At 44.6% G+C, this 24,272-nt stretch overlaps 1 protein-coding gene and 1 long non-coding RNA gene across 5 annotated transcripts in view; one reads left to right on the top strand and one right to left on the bottom strand.

Moving 5' to 3' along the window:
- The window catches only part of LOC132323134 (uncharacterized), a 53,632-nt gene extending 38,112 nt beyond the window's left edge, over window positions 1-15,520 (bottom strand). For both annotated transcript variants that reach the window (XR_009485263.1, XR_009485264.1), the window contains exons 1-2: window positions 15,389-15,520; window positions 5,751-5,912 (exon numbers count right to left, since the gene is read on the bottom strand). This is a non-coding gene — a long non-coding RNA (uncharacterized LOC132323134). The remainder of the gene's footprint in view (window positions 1-5,750; window positions 5,913-15,388) is intronic.
- The window catches only part of LSAMP (limbic system associated membrane protein), a 991,767-nt gene that overhangs the window by 949,643 nt on the left and 17,852 nt on the right, over window positions 1-24,272 (top strand). For 2 of the 3 annotated variants that reach the window (XM_059838035.1, XM_059838034.1), the window contains 3 exons: window positions 7,373-7,507; window positions 11,263-11,383; window positions 12,344-12,492. In XM_059838035.1, the coding sequence (XP_059694018.1) occupies window positions 7,373-7,507; window positions 11,263-11,383; window positions 12,344-12,492 (405 nt within the window). Of the gene's footprint in view, window positions 1-7,372; window positions 7,508-11,262; window positions 11,384-12,343; window positions 12,493-14,386; window positions 14,596-24,272 lie in introns of those variants that run through there. The other variant, XM_059838037.1, reaches the window with a different exon arrangement.

Raw genomic sequence — 24,272 nt, 5'->3', positions numbered from 1 at the left:
CTACTTCATGTTGTTTAAAATACCCTTCAAAAGGCATCAGGCAAAAATTTTGTGTTGCAGAAATGGTGCAACTATTGGTTTTTTCATGTTTATATGTCATTTTCTTGGCAGTAAAATTAAGGCTTGGTGTTTGGTAGCATAGTCATGACAATTTGCATTGCAGTATTCAACACTTTAGGAATATAATATTGTAGTTGTGACATTACATGACTTAATTTACCTCATGGTTCATAATTTACTTTATACATTGGCTTCACAGCCAAGTTCTGTTCAAGAGTAATTATTCTATCCAAAAAATGCTGTTTGTGTTCATTAAAAATAGTGTTAACAAATTTGGGCTAAATTCAGTAAGTAATTTTGAGGAAAAAAAACGTGATCTTCAACATTAAATAATCTGATTTAAATTATATCTCAAGTGGAGGCAGAACATTATTCTTTCTTCTGGTTCAGCAATAAGAAGAAAATCACTGGTCAAACAGAGGTCTTTGACCTGAAGTGGGTCTAGATTTTTTCAGGGGGATAGTTCACTTTCTTTCTGGTGTTCATATGTGGATTTTGACTGGAAAATCGAATCAGCTGCTGAGATAAAGTAGTATATTGCACACCTGCTCCATGCCCAGACTCAGGGCTGTGTGTGAGAGAGTGTGATGACCCTTAGTGGTCATTTATAGAAAAGAGGGGGTGGAAATTCAGAGATACAGCCGATCTGCTGAGGCTGCCTCAGGCAGCAGACCCCTGCTGACACGCACCCATGGCCAGGATGCAAACTGCATCTGAGCTGTCAGATTTTGGCTTCCAGCCCCTGGGTAGAGCCGTCAGGGATGGGCAAGTCATCCCAAGTGGTTTGGTCAGTGCTGTCCCAAAAGAGAGAGCACAGAGACATTGTTCAGTCTGGGGAAGCTGCTCTCAGCTTGGAGGGTTTTGTTTGCATGCTGGATGCGTGGAGTTTGAGAAGAAGGAGCCCATGAAAATCACAGGCTCTCTTAACCCTGGTCATGCCAGTGGGTGCTCATGTTCCCCCAGCCAGGGAGCTCCTTGGGCACTGTCCTTGGCTCAGGAGGCAGGGCAGGCAGTTTTGCACATAAGGTGCAAATGTGATTGCTGATGAGCAAAGTCCTGGTGAACGCCAGGGGAAACCATGCCAGAGTGTTTCCTCCCGGTCTGACTCATTCTCATTCATGAAGCCAGAGCCAGGCCAGAGCCCTCCCTGGCACTGCTCTAGTTTTTTGGTTTATGTGTAATAGCTACAGACCTGAGGGCATGGGAGGCATGAGGCCAGCTTAAACAATAAATACCATGCTGTGCCTTGCTGCTTAAACAGAGTAATTACTGCCTTACTACATGTGACCCCTCTGTTCCTGTCCCTCTGGCAGTTGTTATTTCATAGCTCCCTTTACACAAGGGATGGCTTCTCTCCCAGCTGTACATCTCTCTGTCTGCCTCTGTCTCACCTCCCGTCCCTCTCACTCACTCTGTCTCAATGTGTTTCTCTTTGTCAGTAGCTGAATACCATTTTCTCTTTTTCTCAGTCACTGAAGAATCTCACTTTTTTTGCGTTTCTCTCTCCCAGCTACTCTCCCTCTCTTTATTCTCCCTCTGTTTTTTCTCCATCTATTTTTGTCTTCTCTCAAGCTTTCCCCGTTTTCACCACCTTCCATGCTACTCTAGGTTTTCTGCCTGCCTTCCTCACTGTAGCATTGTAGCACTAGTTGTCCCTTTGCTTATCCACCATCTGCTTCTCTCTACTGATCTCTTTGCTAAAAACAAGCCTCTTCTACTAAGGGATGGGAAAAAATGACAAGCTCATTGGAATCTGCGATGGCTGAGGAGACAGGGACTGATAAATGAAAACTTCAAAGTTTTGAATTTAAAAAAAAAAAAACCTCACCTGGAGGTAAAACAAAAAAATCATGTCAAAGGCTCCCTTAGCTATTTTTGTCTTTCAGAAGCCTGTTCCTAGGGAATAGAAGGTGCAGAGGGAAGGAGGAAAGTTAGGTGAGCAAAACCTCAAACATTAAATGGAGAGTGCAGAGACAACAAAACCTGCAGTTCAGCAATAGAAGTTACTACACACAAAAAACTTCAAATGGCATCCATTGATTTCCAATCTTTTTTATCTCCTTGCATCTTGTTTTAGGCCCAACAAAGATGCATAACCCATTCTGCTCCCCTCTTTTCACAACTACAAAGATGCTTGGAGGGAAAACAAACATAGTAGCAGGGTGGCTGATCTCTTTCTCCACATGCCAAATGCAAACAGATACTTTCAGCACATCTAAATTTCAGTTTAATTTAAGATTGCAGCAGTGTTTAAAAAAAATAAATACGACAACCAAAGTAATCTCTGCACAAGAAGAAACTCGGTGTTGGATGCACGGACAGGAGAGGAGATGAAACAAAATGTGTCTGCCACCTCTGGAGATCAGCTTCCCCTTTGGAGATGTAAGAAACTAGGGCATGAAGGGAAAAGCCTCTCTGGTAGAGAATGTGACTGAATGCATTGCTGGCCCTGACTACCTGAAAGAGCTGTCTGCACACAGTACAAGTGGGATTTTGACTGGGTGTGGGTCATTTGTAGAAAGGAAGCATTTAGCCTTTGAGGAAAGAGTGATGGTGTGTGGCAGTGCAAGGGGCCATTTTGGTACAGGTGAGAAGGGCCCATAAATGCCTGGGGAACATGTCAGTCTGTGTTTCTGCACACACAGGTGGATTTATAGATATGAAAACAAATAAAATACACAATATATAAAATACAGAACATAGCATATATATATATATAGATATATAGATATATATCATATCTATATAAGAGCACAGGCAGGTGTGCACAGCAACAAGGACAATATTCAGAGCCAATGGGGTTGTACAAGGCTATTTCCAGAGGGTAAGGGGAAAAGAAGGCTGTTTGCCAGCAGGCTAGCATAGCCAAGCAGATTTTCTGCTCTGCTTCATTATTTACTGGGTCCAATTAGGAAGCCAGGGGATAGGAAATGTGGCTGAGGCAAGCAGGCCTTCAAAGCCTTCCTCCTGCACACATCAAAGCTGCTGCCGCAGATCCCTCTGCAAAAAAGACTCCGCCAGCTCCGAGCAGCAGCAGCTGCCTGGCTTGCGCTGCTCAGGGTCCTTCCCTCTTGGTTTGATTGTCAAACCTCCCGGGCTCGTGCTCTCTCTATCTCCAGCCTCCAGAGCAGGAAGCTCCTCTTTCTGATTCACTGGGAGAGAGTTAAGGAGCTAAAGCTTGGCAAGATGGTGTTTAATGGGGCTGGAGCAACAAGCCAAGCTAACTATGAACATGTGAAAGACAAAAAACCTGCAGAGAAGCAGGTTGCCTGCAGTCAAGCAAGGGGATGGATTCGGATGCAAAGAGCTGCACTGGGGTAGAAGTCATCCACCTAGAGAAACCTGAAAGGACCCTCACTGGGAAAGGGCTGTACTGAATCAGGCAGAACAACCAGGACACAACCCTTGTCAGCAAGGAAGCTTTGGCAGTATGGTCAGAATTTCATCCCTTGATAATCTGCTCAAGGCAAATGTCTTCTCTTAATGGGAATGGAGTGGCTTGCTTGCCAGGAGTTGGCAGTCCCTCTTTCACCTAATAGAATATGCTTATTGTTATCGGTACCAAAGAGCATTGTCCAAGCCTTCTCCCTCTCTGCTTTGATAAACCACATAGTGACAACCATCAGTTCCCTTCCAAAGCTGGCTCCTGTGCAGAAACATTTGTAAATTCACTCGATGTATAAAACTCTGTTCCTGCTCCCCCCACCCCCTGTTTGCCTTAGAGGTTAGAGTTAATATGACTCACCTAATCTGGCTGCCAAAGTGAATTAGTGAAAACATCTCTACAGCTATCCGCAAGATATCACAACCTGACATTTCTCTAACACACTGTGATACATCTTTCCTCTCCCTGCTCTGTACTACAACACCTCAATTTTATATAAATGCTTTTTGTTAGAAATGGTTAATGTGCTCTTAGAGGGGACAAGGCAGCAAGGAAAAGAGTCTGTCTTGAAAGTGAGAGCAGCTCAGTTCTTGTAACAAAATGTTGATGCTCAGGGTCACCAGTGCAGAGCCAAGAAGTGTGCTATCACTTATACAGCAAAAGACTGTCACAAAAACTTTGCGTGAAGTATTATGCTTATATGTGTGTCCTAGAGCAGGGGAATGAGGAGCTGAATAGGGTTATTGATGTTTTTGACACGCCCCTTAGAACAGAAGTCCTGCCTTTCAGTTATTTCCAGAGCACTCCACTGGGCAAGCCAGCAGCTCATTGTGTCTTGGGAGGGGTTCTGTGTAGCTGTGAAAGCTCTCCTGTTGGACATGGTACACAGTACACTTCAAGTGCATGTGTGTATGTAGGGGAGAAGTTCAAAAACATCGTCCCTTGGGAAGGTATCTATCCTTGTAGGTTACTTTGGAGCTCCACTGATGCAGTTCTCTGACAGACTTAACAGCACCCGTAATGAGGGTGCCACTCCATTAGAGCTGGTTAAGTCACCCTCAACCCTGTCTTCATTACGGTGACAGTCTTGTGACAAGGGCAAATTGCAGGAGAAGCAAGTCCCACTTGGAATGAACGCTGTGTATAAACAAGGCAGAATTGCAGGGCAAATGAGTTGCAAAACAGAGGCAAATTATGTTTTAACCTTTTCTTTGTGAGTCTTTCCCTGATGTCTGATTGACTTTCCAGTCAACTCACTGATCTACCAACTGGGAGTGCTGCTATGAAAGGAGAGGAGTGTTGGTTGTCAGCTCAGTTTGGGGGTGGGATTTTTAAAGTGCTTTATTAGCAGGTAGCAATATGAGCAATATGCCATAAGAAAATCTGGGAATTAAGGGAGTTCCCCGACAGAAATTATCCCTGCTGTAGCAAAACCAGAAGCAATGTGCTGCCTCTACAGACAGCAGCACGGTGCCGTAGTTGCAATGCAATCCTTCATCTGTGTTCAGCCACGGTAACACCTCATCTGAAATGCTGTGTTCAGTTTGGGGTATCACACATCCAGAAAAATGTAAACTTGTCAGAGAGGTCTAAAAGCAAAGAACAAGAATGATCAAGAGCCTAAAAAAAACCTCACCTACAGAGGAAGGTTGAAAGACTCTGGCAATGTTCAGCCAAAAGAAAAAAAAGATGACAACTGAAGGAGGAACTAAATGATTTAAAAGTTGATAAAAGGCTATTTCAGGGAAGGAGGGAATGATTTGTTCTTTTTGTCTGTAGTGGCGAAGACAAAAGTAATAGCTTTAAATGGCAGCAAGGGAGACTCAGGTCAAACTTCAGGAAACTGCTCCAGTGGTAAGGACAGCAAAGCACAGGAACAGATTGACAGGAGTGGCTGAAGAATCTCTGCCGCTGGAGGGCAGAGGATGGCTATGTCCATGACATGGCTCATGTCCTGCCTTGAGGCTGAGGAATGGATTAGATGGTGACTGAAGTCCTTTCTGCATTTCTGAGACTCACTAATTCTGGTCCTACTGGGGTTAGGACTCCCTAACATGTTAATGAGTTCCAGCGATAAAAAACACCTGTGAAAATCCCACCCTGCTTCCTTCACTGACTCTTCACAGCATCAGCCCCAGCACAGAGCAGAGGACTGAGAGCCATGTCCTGGCAGCAGGAGCCAACTTTGCCTCCTTCCCTTGTGCAAAATGCTGCTGCCATGCAGGAAGGTCCTGCAGCAGACTGTTGGGGGATGCAAAAAACAAGTAGTTGTAAATTTTAGACATAGCAATGAGATTTTTGATACCTGAACATCTGATAGGAGCTGGAAGAAGGGACTGCTGATTAGCACTGCTGAAAGAGAGGGAGAGCCCTTGTCTTTACATGAGTTTAATAGGTACGCTGCTGTTTTCATGCTGAATCTCCATGACGGGGTGTGGTTTTCTCCTAGAATGATTCTGCAAATTGCCTGTGAAAAAGAAAAATTTTAAAAAAGACAAAAGTAATTATGTAAGGGACAGAGTTCTGATCAGATTTTGAAGCTTCTGAAGTTCCTCTCTGATGCTGAAGGGAATTGCATACAGCTGGCATCACCAGTGTGTGTGGCCAGGCTGACCTGGCCAAGACACTGCAGCAAGTCTGTGCCTCTCAGGATTTGTTGCAGGTGGCTCCATGGGAAGTTCAGCTCCAGAGACCAGACTTACCCACTGCTTTCATGCAGTGCCATAAACCAAGGTGAACAGTAGGTACTGTTGGAACTCTCTCAAAAACTGCAGTTTTGTGAAGTGGGCAGGGTTTCAGAAGTGCTCAGCACCTGTTGAGCAGAAAATACCTTCTGGGCAGAGAGTTTTTTGGAAAATCTGACCACTCTCTGAGGAACCTGAATGGGAGCTCTTGTGATCTGACCTTTTATTTTTTTTTTTCAAATCTGTCTTTTACCCTTTTGGGGTCGGGGGCTGATTTCTCTAAACACACACAGGCACACAACTGGGGCTTACCATTTCCAATGCTGAAGAGCAGTGTTTACAGCCCTCTGAGAGGAGGAAATGTAGTTCAGATTCTTTCCAGGAGGTGCCTTATTTTGCTTTCTGAAGGAATATGGTAGATATACCAATCCTAATATTTCATGCTTCCCTGGCGACTTTCATGCAATGAATCTAATGTGTTTTACATGGGTTAACCTCACTGCCCTGCTCTAACCAGGAGGTGATGGGGGAGGGGGGGCTATTTGCTGCAGTTTACAGAGGGAGAGCAAAGGAGTGACTCACTCAAGGTCACACAGTGAGTTAAAAGCAAAGCCACAGACCTCCCCTAGTTCCTGCCCCCATCCATAACCCCGACTGACACTCAAGTCACTCTTTTCCAAAGTGTGAAAGTGAGGCAGTGCAGTTTAAATGTGTCTTTTCATATGTACAGTAGCTCAGGGATGCGTGATGATTATTGGTCTCTGCAGATCAAACTACGGTTTGTTTCTCTCTGTTTGGCTGTGTTTAATGGTAGCTTGATCTGATCGATGGCACTTCAGGGTGGTGGTTGCTCTGGGAGACAGAGACACATTTTTCACAGTTTTGCAATGGAGAAAAGGGTGCTGACAACACATCTGAGGGCCCAGCCAGCCCTGGGTCCAGCACATCACCCACAGCATGACTAACCTCTGGTGGCACTCAGCCATCACACTAGTGAACTTAGTCTGATCCTACATGGTGGACACTTTGCTTCTCAGCCTAGGCAGCCTGTGAGATGCTATGGATTGTACCACCTGTATGGTGCCTTCCAGATTTTCAGTTTTCAGCAGCTTCTGAAATAACTTTTAAACGGCTCATGACTGTTGCTTGTTTGCAGGCTCCATGTTGTGATTGTTCCTCCATAGCAATTTCCTAAATCTGAAAGCCTAACAGAACCACTCTCTGTATTTTTCTGTCCTACCAGGCAGAGAGTTTGAAGGTGAGGAGGAGTACCTGGAGATCCTGGGGATCACACGAGAGCAGTCGGGCAAGTACGAGTGCAAAGCTGCCAACGAAGTTGCCTCAGCAGACGTCAAGCAAGTCCGGGTCACTGTGAACTGTGAGTACATCGCAGCTGGGGCAGGGCAACGGGGAGAGCTTTGCCCACAGGCAAGGGTTACTTCAGGATAAACAGAGAGGCCTTCCTGGGCTTGGATTATACAATCTGAAGAGAGGGCGCTGAGAAAACTGTCTGCAATCAAACACTTGCCACAGGGTACAGTTTGTGCTTTAAACCTGGTAATATATTAAAAAAGGCCGGGGGAGGTGTGGTACCGAGAGACAGACAGAGAGGGAGAAAGAGAAAGAGCTGTGAGTTGCCCTCGTCTCTCCCCTCTGAAACGCTGGCAATGCCTTGTTTTCACTCATTGATATTCGGGTGAACAGTAGCGTAAAGAGAAGCTTCACCAAGGCAGCAGGGAGAGATAAGGGAGGGCTCAGCTGGCTCAGAGCAAACACATGCCTGCCTGCACCCAGCCATCTCTGCAGTGCCTACACAGCTATCACAGCCAGGGGACACAGGGCAGAGGCACGTGCTAATGACAAGGTGCAAAAGCTTAACTTTTATGCTGGTTTCTGGTCATTAGTTTAATGCTTTGTCTAAAAGACCCTTCATGCACCAGTGCAATACAGAAAGGGGTTTTGGCCAAAGGATACACAATCCCCTAAAAGCACCAAGTAACCTGTAGCTTACTTCCACACGTGGATTGGGGCACGGATCCCATCCCATATGTGCTTAGACAGATATCCACTTCACTCTGCTGGCATACTCCTCTCACAGGAACACAAGATATTTCAAACTGATGTTACTCTTTAATCCTGCATGCATATATGTCCACATCCATGCTTGTATGGCTTATATTTGGCACTTGAGTGATGTAAAGTGAGCTATCCCCATGTACCTGCTTCGTTTCCTTGCTTGGAGGCTCACAACTTTGCAGCAAAGATGGATGAATGGGAGGCATGTCCTCTCCCGACCTTCTTCAGTGTAAATTGAGACTTAAACCAGAATATTAACTTAAATTGAAATTGGAGATGGCTACAGATATATTTCTTGGTGCATATTCATGCATTGATTCACAAGTAGAACTGCTAGGAAGCAGGGTAGGGCAGAGAGCTGATGGCATCAAGGGTTTCAGGCAATACCAGTCTTAATTTGACTGTAGGTGATTATAGCACCTTTTAATACCATTCTTGCTCCTCATTTTTTCCCCTTGGTCCTGTGTGGGCCATCACATCAGATCAACTTTTCTGTCTCGCTTAGAAGTTAAAGTTATAGGCTCCCTCCAGGATCTTCCGAATCTACAGTTTTTTATAGTTCCCTTAGAAATTGGGTGGCAGTGGTTTGATATCAGCTGCCTCATGGGCCAAATTTGGCATTAATATGAACTGTAGTAGCAGATTTTCTGCACTGAAAGTATAGAAGTGTAAAAAAACAGCTGAGTTTATAAACTGGAGACTTTCCATGAGAACCAATTAATAGTTTCAAACATTTCCATGAAACATAATTTCAATGGTGCTTTAATGTGTTTGAAACAGATTGTTTGTATAAAGTCAGAATGTTTGATTTTGATTTAGTTTCAACACATAATAACTATGCCATGGTAAGATCTTAAACATTTTAACTGTTGAAAAATATGAAAAAGTGATGTTAATATATGGTGTAATTTGTAATGTAAGCAACTTAAAATTCCCTAAGGATGGATTTTTTTTTTTTTTTTTTTTTTTTTAAGAAAGGGAAATAAATCTAAGAGAACATGAGGATCAAGCAGGAAAAGAACCAGTCCTATTAGAGGAATGAAAACTAGATATTTGCATACATCTTTCCTCATCCTGCTTTGTTAAACAACACCACAAGCAGCATAAAGTGGGAAAACCACAGAGTTTGAAAAATGGGGCCTGTTCAGGAGCTTCTTGGCCATCTCTTATCATCTGCTGTGGAACGCTGTCAGCTCAGACTGCAGGAGAAAGCATCTCACTTTGCTTTGGTCTCACACTACCACCTTCAGGCTTCCCAAGTAATTGCCCTTGCACATCACAGACAGGGAAACTGAGGCCTGGGAAGAGTGGGAGGACAACAACTAAAGGGAACCCACTCCTGGCTTCCGAGGCAGCAAACAGCTACATACAGAGCAGCTGCTTCCTAGGTGCAATAGGCTGGTTTGTTTGGGACTTCCACCTGCCCCTTCTCCCGAGAGAGCACTGCACCAACTTCTTAAAGTGGTGAATATGAGGACTGCTCAGAGAGAGGGGCTGGGCTCCCTGGCAGCAGGCTGGGAAGCAGACACTTGCTGGAATAATTTCTTACAACCATAGAAAGATGCCTATTAAATCTGTGACTCACCTCTTGTACCAGATTCATGAAATGGAAAGGTTTGTCTCACTGTAGACAGTAAGAAGATAGACTGCTCAAACCAAATAATCAAATAAAAATGGTTAAAAAAAGTCACCTTTGCTATCCTTATTTTATCCCTCCTCCTTTTCAAATTAAAACATTTACATGAACCCACAGCCTTTGAATGTAGGATCCTATTTATGTAAACTTATTAATATTTATGATGTTAGAGGGCACACTGCAATATCCCTAAAGCCCTGCATAAAATCCTGATTAAGGTCAGGGAAGGGATCATATTGAGATGGCTAATGTGTTCACAAACAAATTTCTTTCCCTGCATTCTCCAGACAGAATTTTTTTTTCTTTGACTGACACAATCCATTTTGCTTCTTTTTTTTTTTTTTGGCCTTTCAGTTCTGGGACAGATACAGATGGCAGAGTGTGTTTCATGGTAACTTGAGTCTCAGCAAAGTATCCATCTGAGTCGCAGCCCTGTAATCTCAGGGTATGCGAGTATTAGTGACGAGAGACAAGGCACTTATTCCTTGATCCCTTTCAGCAGCCAGGTGGAAATAATTCTGCCTTTTAACATGTAAAGCTTATCGCTTAATATTTTGAATGTGGGTCTGGGATTGAAGATGCCAGTGCCTACCCTACGTGCTCTCCAGCAAGTACTGAGACCAAGCTCCAGCAGAGCACACCAATATATTTTCCAAATTTGGTTTGCCCATGGCACAGCACTCAGACTTCAAAGTGAGCAGAGGTGGGAGCACCGTGCAGGGCTGAGGGCAAACTTCAGGCAGAGCAGTCACAAGCAAGCCTTTCTGGAGCTTTTCACAAAGCACTATGTCCAAGTGATCAGGTTTTGTAACCTTAGACACCCAAGGGAAGTGTCTCAGCATTGGCTCTCAGAGTTGCACCCACAGCTTCTGCTAAAGTTCTTCTCTTTTAAGCCATTAATATATTTCTGTTTCATACATGTTGCCTCAGTCCTTTCTTATAATGGTTTTGGCATTAGGCAAAGAGTTTGTATGGAATACAATTTTCACACTAGTGTTAAACTCCTACTTTATTCCTTTCCTTTTTCTGTCTTCCTTTACCCTTGATGAAGACTTTCTCCCATCTTCTTCTTTCTAATAAGCCCATGTGAACTACAGATCCATAGGTAAATATTAATAAGTTGCAGAAGTCCATCATTAACCTTAACTTTGCCTGTGTATGCCTATGCATTTATGACAGAACTTTATTCAGCAGTGCTGAAGAGAAGCACATGTAAGGAGTGCTGCTAATGTTGTATATCAGGGAATGTTCAAAGAGCAGCATTCTGCAGAGGAGCAGGGGGGAACATGGGCCACAGCAAACAGCTGCCATGGGCCTCCAGTAGCCCAAACAGTTTGCACGAGGCAGGCAGCCCTGACATAGTTTCACTGTTTTGCTCTACCTGGAAGTGTGTGGATTGACCACGTGTTTCTATCCTGCAGACCCTCCCACCATCACGGAGTCCAAGAGCAATGAAGCGGCCACGGGACGACAAGCCTTACTGCGGTGCGAGGCATCAGCAGTGCCCACACCTGATTTCGAGTGGTACAGAGATGATACCAGGTAAGGCCTTTAGCACGCCTCTTCCCTCCTCTCTTCTTCAGTCCATTGAATAGGGGTTCCTGTCATCCTCCCCAGCTCCTCTCAAACAAATTGCTCCTTACAATCCGTGTGAGTCGCAGTGTCCCATCAGTCTCAGCAGAGTAAGCATGGTCATGGCTGGAGGAGGCAATTCTTCACTGCACTGGGGATGCTGAAGGAAGTGCAGAGGATGGAGCTCCTGCCTTGAAGTCAATTATGGGCCAATACCCAATTAATACACTGTTCACGTGTTAAGTAACCCATGATACAGACAAAAAAGTAGGTGGTGTAAGTCTTCAATTAGGTAATGCTGCTCCAGGTGGATTCTTCTAGGGAAAGGAGCTGCTGAGGTATGAGATTCCCCCCACCTGTGCGACCTGAGCCTCTCAGATTTGCATATGAGAATAAATGAGAATAGAAAAAGGATCTGTCCTTTCTACCTGAGCATTTACCTGGCATTAAGAAGTTTGTGTTATTACCCTACATTTTAGGGTAGCCAGCCCTGAACAAGGTGCCCATGTTCAGGGGTGACTCAGCATTGCTATAGGCACATATTGTGAATCAGCATGTTTCACTAAGAATATGTTGCTCAAGTACAGACCTTCATCTGGCCATGGTGTGTTCATTTCCACAGTGACTCGGGCTGGGTAAATGCTTCCTCCCTTAGCCTTGTCTTTGATTGGTTCTGCACTGCTTTACCAGTGGCATTTAATCCCACTGAACTACTACATTCCTTTAATTCCCTCCTCCTGTTTTCCATCTTGGTCTCTTTCTTTGGTCTTCCTTATTTGGTCTCTTACCTTTCAAATCCCTTTTCTGCTTCCCTCTATCCTCACCTGCCAGCTGGGCTGAATGGCTCTGCTTTGCTGTGTGCTGGGGAGGGATTTCCTTCCCAGTACACAACTGCCATTGCACTAAACACCTCCTCTCCTGTCTTCCCAGGATAAACAGCGCCAATGGTCTGGAGATAAAGAGCACGGGGAGCCAGTCTCTGCTGATGGTGGCCAATGTCACTGAGGAGCACTACGGGAACTACACCTGTGTGGCTGCCAACAAGCTGGGAGTCACAAATGCCAGCCTATACCTTTACAGTAAGTACGGGACAGGGTGAAGGGAGGCTCTCACAAAGAAACAGCTGTGCAGGAAGCACATAGTGGCCAAAACTCATGAAGGAAGGCATCTGCTTGACAACCCAGTCCCCTCAGACCCCCAGCCATGACCTGGCTTCCAGCACTCTGCTTTGGATACCTTAGTGTTTATACTTGCCTTGAAACACAAACAGCCAAACTGAAAGGTTTACAGTCAAGCCCTTTGATTGACTGGCATTGCTGAAGACAAATTTTGTTAAAATAATAAAAATGTGTTTGTTTTAAAGCTGGAAACAAAAAGCCCTTTAGAATGACAGCCCCTTTAATAAGTAGACAGAAGGCCAGGGCTCGGAGGATCCATGACAGCTGAGAAATGACAAGTAATTCAGAGAGATGGAGAGAACTAGCCACCGAGCCTGAGGAGAACAGTGACAGAGTCAAGAAAAAGAGAAATTGGTTTGAAACTGGAAGGGAGAGAAATGAGAAAAGACAGAATGATTTTAAAGGGATATACCGTAGGGACCATGGGCGAAAAGGTAATCAACAGATGAAATATGGAATAAGGTTCCTTGGATCTCATTCTGCTACCTTTCAATAACTGAGTTTGTCTTAGTAAGTATAAACAGACAGAAGATGGGACTAGACCAAGCACTAGAGTAGAGTTACCTGCTGATTCTGTATTTTGCAGCTGATTCAAACCTGACCCTAAACAGAGCCTTTGCCCCTCACCTACCATCCACACGCACATACAAACTGTGGTGTACTTAAAATGCAGTTCCCAATTCCAGGTCTAAAACTTGGGCTAGACTTGGCCCACATGTTATTGGCATCAGAGATACACTGCAGCAAAATGACCCACTCACACAAATGAACACGTAGACACAAAAGTGACTGATGGCGGTGTTCCTGTGACGGTCCCAAATTGAATTAAAACTCTCATGTCATGACCTGCACGTCCTTTTAAACAGAAAAAAAAAATTAAAAATTAGTAAAGCAGTCAGTACGGGCTGCAGTTTAGTCTAGTTTCTGCTCTCACCAAAAAAAACCAAAGTTGTGGTTTGGTTATTTTTAACAGATGTAGTGCAAAAGGATAAATCCATGGGCATTCTTTGTTTACCACCTTTGGATTTATTTCATGGCAGCTTGAATTTTTGAGAGTTTGGGTATATTTTGTGGCAGCTATTTTTTAAAGAACAGTTATTATCATAAAAGAACATATATTTGATTTCCTGTAGCATTGCAGCACACAAAGCAAATTTCTACTTTGAAAGTCTTTTCACCCTGGTCTTGTGACTGTCATGAGATTAAAAATCCTCAGGCAGCAATCTGGAACACAATTTTCAAATACTCCAGATTTGTTCTTGCTGATATTAATATACTTCTAAGTTTAGAATCCATTATTTGTGACTGAATTCTAAATTTGGCCCTCTCTGTTGGTTCCTGTTACACAGATGAACTGAAATGCATCACTGAAACAAAATATAAGATGAAATTCAATAATGTATATATGCACATATGATTTTGGTTGGGGGCTTAGTTTTGCTAGAGAAGCATTTTGCATGACTTCAGAACTTCACCTCAAAGGATCTCAAAGGATTTGCTAGCAATGAATATTTAAATATCACAAGTCATTTAGAAATGGGTGAGTGTTGCTAGCACCATTTTGCAGTAGGAAGATACAGAGTGAAGAAGTGGTTTACCCATGGTCATAAAATGAGTGGCAGAACCAGTGAGAGACCCAGGGAAACCTTGCAAAGTTGCTATAAACTGTTCCATGAGGAAATGTGGCAACTTTTAAAGATTACTTGCAACAGTGATGATCCTATTTTAGCCCCCTTTTGATGTGTATGAAGGACCCTTTCTTTCAAGTTATTTGATTTTGTTTATCATTTTTTAGAAATTCAAGGCCTGTTTATACTGGAGGACACTAGAGAACTTCACAAGAGCCAGGAGAATGGAAGTGCAGGAGCTGAGAGAGATTTGATGATTTTTAGTGAAGTCTTTCTAACTTGTTTTTGCTGCTTGGTTAATCCCTACTTTTTTCACTGTGCAATTGTTTCATATTGTTTCAGGAAATCTCTGCTCTTCTAGTTAGTGTGGAAGAAGGAAAGAGAGAACAAAAATAAATTCAGGCAGACTACAGCTGCTATTTTGAAGGTTAAGAAATCAGGGGGGAAATGAGTGAAGGGAATCCAGCTTCATAAAGATAAAGAAAGCTGCTGAAAAAACCTACAAGCCCAGATGAAAGAAATGCTGTAGCGCTCACACAGTAGCTAAATAACAGGTAATGCACATTCCCAGCCAGACACCCAGACAGAAAAATAAAGCAGTGCCAAGTTTTTGCAAGGTGTACAGCAGATACTCAAATACTTGGGAGTGTTTTTCATCCCTGGAATCAGAGATCCTATTTCCTTTTTGAAGAGAGAACAAGCTCACTGTAGAGCAACATCCCACTGGGGAGGTAAGTACAGCGATGGTTCCTCAGTGTCCCATTGCAGCACAAAAAAGAATGGCAGCAAAGAGTGAAGAAACAACTAGAGAGTTAATAATGAGCGGCTGGCAGCTTTGCCTGAGGTGGAGGGCAGACAGGGAACGAGCAAAATGATGTGAAAGAACAGTTTAGCAATAGAGAAAAATTGGTGGCTACCATTTCATGAAATCTCAGTCAGCACTGAAAAACCCTCAGAGAGACTGAGTGCCTTAGATGTCAATGTCATAGATAGAAGATGCATTAAAATACAAAAGCAGCCTCCTTGAGCTGTATTAATAGATAGCTAGTGATCTTCCTTAAAGGATGTAGCAGCAGGATTGCTTGCTGTAGGTGAGATTTATACCCCTCGCCTCCTGGAGACTGAGTTTACAAAAACATAAATATGGCCCTACCAAAGGTTTAACTTACCCAGGAAACTGTCTCCAACAGCAAATATGGAGTATGTTTGTAGAGAGGGTACTCAGGTACAGTTTGATGATACAACTGATCTAAAAGCTTGCTGACATTCCTTGCTCCCCAGTCCTTTTGCTTATCCTGCTCTCTGCTATGTGGTTTTGTTGTTTCCTTTACTCTGCCAATCTTTGGACATCCACTGTGGTTGTCCAACCTGCTAAACCAGTGAATAGGTAAATGAGCTTTGCTGCTCATCTCCCTAAAATGCCCAAATGTTTTCTTTTGTTGTAGTGAGCTGAACAAATTCATGGCTGGGCTCAACAGGCACCAAAGCCCATGCAGGAGAGGAAGCTCTATCACAAATCTCTGGGTATAAGGAGTTGGGAGGCAGGACCATGTTTGGCAGCACTGGTGAGCCAGTAGGTTGATTCAGCTCTGCAGAGCCTGGGAGCAAGGTTTGTAACCCCTAAGCACAAAAAAGGGGACAGTTATACACATCTCTGTTAAAATTACCTGACAGAGAGGCAAAGCCAGGGCTGCCATCACAGAGCAACAGAGGTGAAAAGCAGTGACACAACTGAAGCAAAAGGGTTCTTCCTCCAAGTGTATTAGGAGATAGGGAACATGTTTTTGTTTTTTTGTTTGTTTGTTTTACTCACCTAGCAGTACTATGAAAAGCATTAGCAGTGAAGGTCACATTTTATAACATAACACATGCTGCACAGAAGTGTGTATATATATATATACACATATAAACACATAGCAGATACACATTTGTGGAGGAACACAAATAGATAGGTTTATGTGTAGGTGAATATGTATACATAGGCATGCACCTCTGTGATGTAGAAGCAAACCCACACACCCCTCCACAGGCACACACAAGCAGGTGCAGCACCGGGTGCATTCTAGCAAAGCAGAGAAAAGAAAGAAAAGCTTTTCCATATTAGTTGCCTTCTGCCTCCTGCCGAGCTAGCCCATCCCATAGGCTGAAACAGAAGACAGCAGCACAGTGCTGCAAATCCTGATGCAGTCCTGCTGGCTTACTTGGCTCAGTTATAGGAGACTACCCCATCAGCAGGTCCCCTGCTGCATCCTCTGCACCCTTTGGGGAATCGGCAAGCACGGAGGTGAAGCAGAAGCTGGCAACGCAGTGCCAACTCAAGCAAGCTTCAGGTGGAGCCCAGCAGTTTTGGTTGCAGCAAGGCACGATCCTAAAAGCTGGCATTAGCCTCTAACATGTCATTATTTGTTAGCATCCTGCCACGAGTCTGCACACCCCTCCTTCCAGTCTGCCCACGCTTTGTTGTGCCCTGAGCATTTGGTTACAGTGGTGGCTGCTGGGGTTTGGAACCTCAGCTGTGGCCGAAATCCCTCTTAGTGGCTCTTAGCGCACAGCCCCTGTTTTCCTCAAGGCTGTCAATAACGGGGAGACTCAGGAGGGAGGAAAGTGGTTTGGGCTGACAGTCAGAGGGGGCAAGGCTGAGACACTGCTAATGAGCCAGGGTGGAGCAATAAAAGCAGCACACAGTGGGAGAGGGGAACAGAGACAGAGTCCTTGAATAGAAAGCAGCATGATAATGAGGCCATAGTGCTTTGCTTTAACTGCTTATGCTGTGCAGCCTGCAGCCTGCTGTGCAGGAAGAAGGTAAAGGGGAGTTGAGTTATTTAACCAAACTAAATAACAAGGAAGTCTTGTCAGCACAAACAGCCTGCTTTCGCAGAACAATAGTCCCCTGTTGCTACATAAACAGAGAGATCCAGGCTAGACTTTTATTTGATCTCTGCTGTGCCTGCTGTGGATTCAAACAACTCCATTACCACCATGAGGGCAGGAGTTCTGCCAGTGTCATAGGGATGGGCCTGACCTGATCAACCCTCATGAGCTCCAGCAAGACACAAACTCACTCTTTGCACCGAGGATACTGTAGAAAGAGGATTGGCCTCCAAATAGCTGGGCCTAGGTGATCAGAGAGTAATAGTGGCCTACTGATTTATCCTGCCAAGCTCTGTGTCCATCAGCAGTGATCTTAGCAGGTAAGCCAGGAGATAACTCATTGCCCCAGGCTTTTGAGCTGTTGCAGCTAAATGTCTGCCTATGAATCAGTCCATGGGTAGGAGCTTCTCTCAGTCAGTACAAGATATAAGGAGACCCAGTGATAACAGTCAAGCCTGGGGACCTTGTATTCTTGGGTTAGTGTCTGGCTCTGCCAACAGTTCAGCATTTGACCTTGGGCAAATTGCTTTCTTGCTCTGTGCATCACCTGCCCCATCTGTGAAGCAGAATTACCACTACTGTTAGCCTCAGACTGAGGTCTCTGATACTGGTTTCCCTCAGTATCTGTGCAATTCTTTTGAGATCCTTTGTGGAAGAAGCAAACTGTGCAGCCAGCAGTGATGTATATCAAAGTCCTGCTATGACACATAACGAGGACACATTATAAAAACCCTATAAACAAGACAGCAGGCTCTGCCTACAACTGGAAGATGATGAGTCTGCAAAAACTCTATCCCTCTCAGAGGACAAAAACTAAAGAAGCAGAATACCCTTGAGGATTCACCAGGGTAACTGCTCCCATGCACAGATCCTCAAGAGAGCTGTCATTGACAAAAAAACCATTGTGGAAAAGGTTCTGGGGAGGCAACAACTGCCCATGGAGGACTTCCACAGCTCACCTCTCTGCCAAGACTAGCTTCCAGGCAGAGGTGTAGCTAAGAGGCACTGTAGAGTGATGACATGAGTGGTCTTGAAAGTCAGAGGGAAGATATGGACCATCAACTCCAATTACCTTCACTGCAGGTGCTTAATCCCTCTTGCTGTTTGGCTATTATTTGTTTCATTTTTCAAATCACTTCTCTTTGACTCCCAGTCCCAGGGGAGTATTAGGCGTGTTGTTAGCAAAATGCTCTGTGTATGAAACCTACTCTAGTTCATTTAATTTGGGGATGGACAACTCCATCAGGTTTGTATCTGCTGCTTGCTTGGTGTGAAAAGTGGCTTTTCTCCTGCATGTTGCTTATTGTTTTTTTTCCCCCCTTAGAACAAGTTTTACCCACACTCCCCAATCCTTTTCCAGGTCAGTATATGTTTTATGTTGAAGTAGCTCTTTAGCCGGGTCATTCTCCGTCATCCTGACAAATGCTTAGAGCTAGGCATGGGCAAAACAGCTCAGAAATGCAGGAAAATAAGGGCTTTCCCTTCTCATTTAGATGCAATTTTCTCTTTTCTGCTCACCTTCCTCATCTTTCTTTTCTCCCTTTTCAAAAAACCAATCAACTGAATAGCAACAGCCTTTAACCAAGCTTTGAGGAACGACGCTGAGTTGTCATCAGGTGTGGACAGTCTTTACTGAGGTTCAATCTACCCACAGACCTACTTCTAAAACATATTCCCATCCCAAGCTCTCTTTTCCCGTTTGTTCAGATTTGGATCAAAAGCATAAGCAGACCTAAAATTTTGCAGAGACGATGGGAAGGACAAGTGGAAAACTAAAAATTAAAACACTGCCAGGTTTTTTTCCCTCTAGTTGAGCATCTTATCATCACAGTGAAGCACTTTGTTTTCTCATGCTTTTGTCCCACCTCTCCAAGCCTTCCAGTCACATAATCCTGCATCTGAGGCAGACAGCATGGAAAGAGGCACATGGTGAGGTGTTACTGTCTGCTTTATTCCAAAAGGGAAGAAGGTATGAAGGCAAAACAGGCTCTGTGTGGGTTTTTTTTTCTGTCTCTGTGTTGCCCACTCCGGCCTTGGGTGCAGACAGCATGGTCCCAACATCTATATGAGACTTGGTGCTTGGTTGTGATCTTTTCATTCTGAAAAAGCACAGAGACCAGGCATATCCAGACAGCAGGGTTCAAGATTTGAAAGTGGTGTTCGAAACGAAATCAGCAATAAGGCAGCAAGTCCCTGTGTTCACTCAAAAAATCTTGGCCTACAGCTCCTCAGTATCTTTGTTTTACTGCCATGTGAGGAGGATGCACTCAACTTATGAGTTGCTCAGAGACCTAAATTGTTAATTTCTGCACAGAGCTTTGGGATAGAGTGTTATTAGGAACCCATGTTGTTTTGCAAAAGAGCACCTGCTTGAACAAAGCACCTGCAGGTACTCCCATGAAAAGAACAATAAATGCTGGGTGTTACACATGCTCCGTTTAACTACTCTGCTGTTTTCAAATCAAGCTCTGCTCTTGGCAACTTATTCAGGCTCAGGATGTAGTCACAATTGCCTATTTAAAAGGCAAATCCACAAATACAATTAAAGTACCTAAAAAAAGGAAAAATAAAAAAGAAAAAGAAAAAAAAGGAGGTAGAAATCGAGCTACCATTAAAATTAAATCCCAGAGAGTGATTTGTAAATAACATTCAAGGAGCTGAGAAAAGGAGTAAAGTAGGCCATTGGGAACCTACTGTGGAAAAATAAATCCAATTAAACACCATTATCTTATGTATTGCAAATGAAACTTGTGCTTGGGTATGAAATTAAAGTTGCTGAGGCTGTTTTGGATGTAGGGTTTTAAGGAGTTCTCCAGTTTTAGGTGTTCTTTTTTTTCAGCAGAATTTTCAATGACAAATATTTTTGTCTGATGAAAAACCCAGGGCTCTTTGGTTTTATGATTATTTTTATTATATATCCTTAAATTCCACAGGCAGGCAGTGTTAATTTTTTTCATAGCCAGCCCTGTTTACAGCTGGTTTTGAATTAGGAGCCCATTAAGCTAAATGATAAAGCAAAATCTGTGAGTGAGCAAGGCCAGGATTCCCATTACAAATACACCTCCTAATCAACTTGCCAAGGCCATCCTGCACAGCTTTAGTTGATCCTTTAAAACACTTTCCCCTCTGTCTCTGAAGCTGATATATTTTTACTGCTCCCCAGTCTCCTGAGATAGTCTTGAAGGGCATCCTGGTGTGCCATCACTCCTGTGAAGAGTCTCCAGGAATTTGTGGTGCCAAATGCTGGTGTATCTCCAGTGACTCAGGACACTCCAAGAGGATTTTGCAGAGCAGGAAAGCAGTTTAAATATTCTGGGCCTCACTTGTTTTCTGAAAGCCCTTACCAGCTTCTCTGTTGTGGGCCTTCAGCACAGATGCTGGTGCTTTTCACATTTGCTGGTGCTTTTACTTTGCTACTCACCTTCAAAGAAACCTTGGGCATACGATTTTGTTAGACCTTTTTCTTCCTATGAGTTGATGTTCCGAAATGTAGTCCTCAGCCCTCAATTAAGCTGTTCCTCAATGACCAGAATCACAGCCTTCTTCCTCTTTCTCCCTCAATTTTCATTTCTGTTAATCCTCAGTAACACTTCCAGGCCCTGTGGGGTTTTGAGCATTAATTTAGAAGGAAGGTGATTTGAGACGAAGAGTGCTGTAGTCCTGCTAAGCATTGCTATCATTAGCTAGCTGCTGTGGAAACATCTTGCTTTCAGGCAGGCTGGAGACTCAGAAGCAGCCCATTCAGCTAAACAAATGGGACTTTAATTTGATGAGACACTTTCCTAAAATGCTGGGTGGAGCCCAGCTGATTCAGCTCTCACTGAGTTGTCCTTGATAAATTTTCCAACTCTCCTGATTTTGCAGCCCAGCACTCAAAATGCCTTGAAATGTCTTCTGGGATGATGCCACATCATCACATCTTTCTGTCTCCATTGTAGCATCATGTTATATTGGGCTGACACAAGACCTGGCTGTCACCAAGCAGGGGCCTTACTGCATCACCAGGTGCCTTTTCAAAAGGATTTTTCTTCTGGGAAAAGAGAATTTGTTCATCCCACACCACATCTGCCAATAGAAGGGCAAGTGAGGCCACTGTTGAACCTCAAAGGGACCTGTCACAAATATGGCACTAGCTCCATCTTTGTTCTTCATTGTCCCTCGTCCTCAGCCCTTTGAACATGAACTCCTTCCCTTTGATTAGCACCTCATGTCCACATCAGAATGGCTTGTCCAGACTGATGGGCTTCAAAACCTGTGTATCTTTCTCACAGGAGTTTTGTGATGAGGGCTTCCCAGAGGCTAAGTAGGGGCTTTCTCAGGGTGGTTAGCTTGATGCCCTGAGAGCTATGCAAGAGGGATGTGGTGTTTCGGAAAGCAGCACATCCAGAGCTGCCCACAGGGCAACAAGTGTGTCAGTCTTTGGGGCTTGATCAGACAAAGTCACAGCCATCAATAGGTTGACACAAGATTTATAGCAGCAGTGTGTTAGCAATTAGCAGAGTGGGAGGGAAAAGGAGAATGAGGAGTCCTGCTTTTCTGCCAAAACGTGCACTGATCGGAGAATGACCCTGTGTGACTGTAGATCGTAGATAGTCTCCATTTAGCTGTAGCCTGTGTAGCCTGTACTGTCACTAATGCCTTCATCAGGTGGGTGGGAGCTGGGGGAAGGGAGAAAAGAGATGTTCATTTGGGTCTGATGGCCAGAGTGGGAAACAGAGAGCAGCTTTCTTTCTAATACCCTCTCAGTCCTCTTTCCTCTCTCTGAGTGTCCTAGCTGTGCAGAAGAGAGCTCCTCTGTTGCAGTGGGCACCTCCCACCCATCTCTGCTCCCCCTTTGCTTTCTGTAGTGCATGGCCCTGCCAGCTCTGCTGAGCTGGCTGCTCTCGAGTCAGCAGGGTCTGCTTCGGCAAAGGGGCGGACATCTGAGTCCACCAAAGCTAAGGAGAGAAGCAAGGGGGGTTACAGCAGAGACTACAGGCTGTAAAGGGTTAACATTTTATGGAGGTTTGCTGACTAGGCAGTCAGCCCTGCCAGTATGAGGTGACCAGCTGAAAGACCCATCCACCTCTGGAGCCCTCTTCACTTAGGCCTGAGGGTGCTTTCTCATTTGGGCTCCAGAAAAGGGTCAGTGAAAGTCCAGGCCTTCAGTCCTATGAAGCAAACTGTTTGGCAGAGCTAGAGAAGCTACAGCATAGACAGGCCAAAATAGACAATCTTGTATTTCTGTGATCCTGACAGAGAAATAGAGAAAAAATAACGACCAGAAAAAAATAATAGCCATAGAGGCCAAGCACATGAAGGTGTATTTGGAACCATGTCAAGTCTGGTATTCCCATAAATCGTAAGGTATTTGAGGGGCATAGATCAGCTTTAGTGGTCACTCCACAGTGATGTGTGGCTGAAGACTCAGGGCATGCCTCACTTCCCTGAAAGCTCTCTGAGCCTCAGGCACTGGCAGCGGATCACGCCCATGGCCCTGGGTGGGAAGCACAACTCACAGCTCTCCTTGCTTCTCACAGGTGGTGTCCACCCAGATTTTCCAAAGAGCTCAGCGTCCATTTGGTGAGTGCAGAAGGGATTGCCCTTGCAGGATGGATGCTCAGACAGACCAAGGCTGTCTTGCTGCTTAGGGTCAAAGTCAGTCCCTGCCAGCTCTGCAGGCACTGAGGGCTGGCACTGAACTGGGGGCCAAGCCTGTGGGGCCTTTAGGCCAAGGAACAGGGAGGACAAGGGCAGGCAGCCAACATCACAGTAATTGCTTTGTGCTATTTCATAGGTACAAGGCAAGGGATGGCACTGTATCTTATTTTGGCTGTGTGGTTTAAAGCAAGTGATACCAAAGTCAGAGGTGATGATGCTGTCTTCCAAAAGGAGGTAGCATGAATGTAGACAAAAACAGCAACTTAGGGAAAAGAGACATGCCAGGAATAGATGCCAAGCTACCAACATTGCTTGGTGGGTTTTGCTGAATAGCAACAGACAGCTTCTGTTTGTTGAGATTGCTTAAAAATTTAAAAGCCAATCTGCTTCTTCCCACCCCTCCCCTCCCCCCCCAAAAAAAGTGTAGGAAAAAAAAAACAAGCTTTCTTAGAGGAAAAAAGAGAGACACAGGGGAAAAGAAAGAGAAATGGCTTTACTGCCTGATCTGTTTCTGTACTTTTTGTTCATTATTTTAATTTAGATTGATTTATTCCAAAATGCGCCTTGGGTTGTATGTATTTGCATAGTACAGTGCTGTGGAGGATCCAGTGAGTGAAGAAGATCAGCAGCAAAGGGTGGGAACTGGGACTGGAAGTCCCAGAAAGATATTCCTCCAAGCTGAGCCCTTGCAGTGGATAAGGAAGACATTTCAAGGTCTGTGCAGTCACCAGTGTGGCTTTGCATGCATGCAGAACAGCCCTGCAGAGCAGAGGTCAGGGCTCAGCAGTCAGGTGGGAGAGTGGAGCTTGGGTAGATGCAGTGGGGGAGAAATCACATAATTCCACTGCAGAGATTAGAAACGAACCCATGGAAGAGCGACTGCTGTGGAAAATCAGTCATCTGATAGGCACAGTGATGGTGTTAGTGTTGTAGAATGGACAGAGTACCCTGCAGAGCAGAGCTGGGGCAGGCCCTAACCCTCCTGAGGCAGATATCCCCAGCCTGGAGGAAACTATTAGTCTGAGGCCATCTGCATGTTAGATGAGCTTCTGAAGCCAGCAACTGAACCTTCCCCCTTTAGAGACTCTGAAGACAACCTATCCCCACTGCACAGCAGGTGTACTTAAACCTTTGCTCTCTCCCTCCTGTTCTCCTTATTTCTTGTGTTGACTGGCTGACTGGAACTGTGGAGGGCAGCAAAGAGGAGGATGAAGAACTGCCACTGTTGTCTTGATTTAATCCTTACACACACACAAAAACTCCTCCAACCCCCATGAGAAAATGACCAAAGAGTAATTTCCACCTTCCTCCTCCTCCTCTAAGCCCTTCCATTTCCAGTGTAAACCTTGCCTAACGAGCTGGCCTCCCCTCTGGTTATGGTCCCAAGTGAACAGTCTCTCCATTCACTAACCCATGACGGTAAGTTGGTTTGGGAAGCAGCAGGTTTATCTTTCCAGCTCAGGCAGTGCACTGGGCCTGTTTGTGAACCAGCTGCCATTCAGTGTCTGCTCTGCTGTTGATAAAGCACATTACACATGGCTG

This window comes from Haemorhous mexicanus, chromosome 2, assembly GCF_027477595.1.
Source record: "Haemorhous mexicanus isolate bHaeMex1 chromosome 2, bHaeMex1.pri, whole genome shotgun sequence".
NCBI lineage: Eukaryota > Metazoa > Chordata > Aves > Passeriformes > Fringillidae > Haemorhous > Haemorhous mexicanus.
This window is presented reverse-complemented; position numbering and strand designations above follow the sequence as displayed.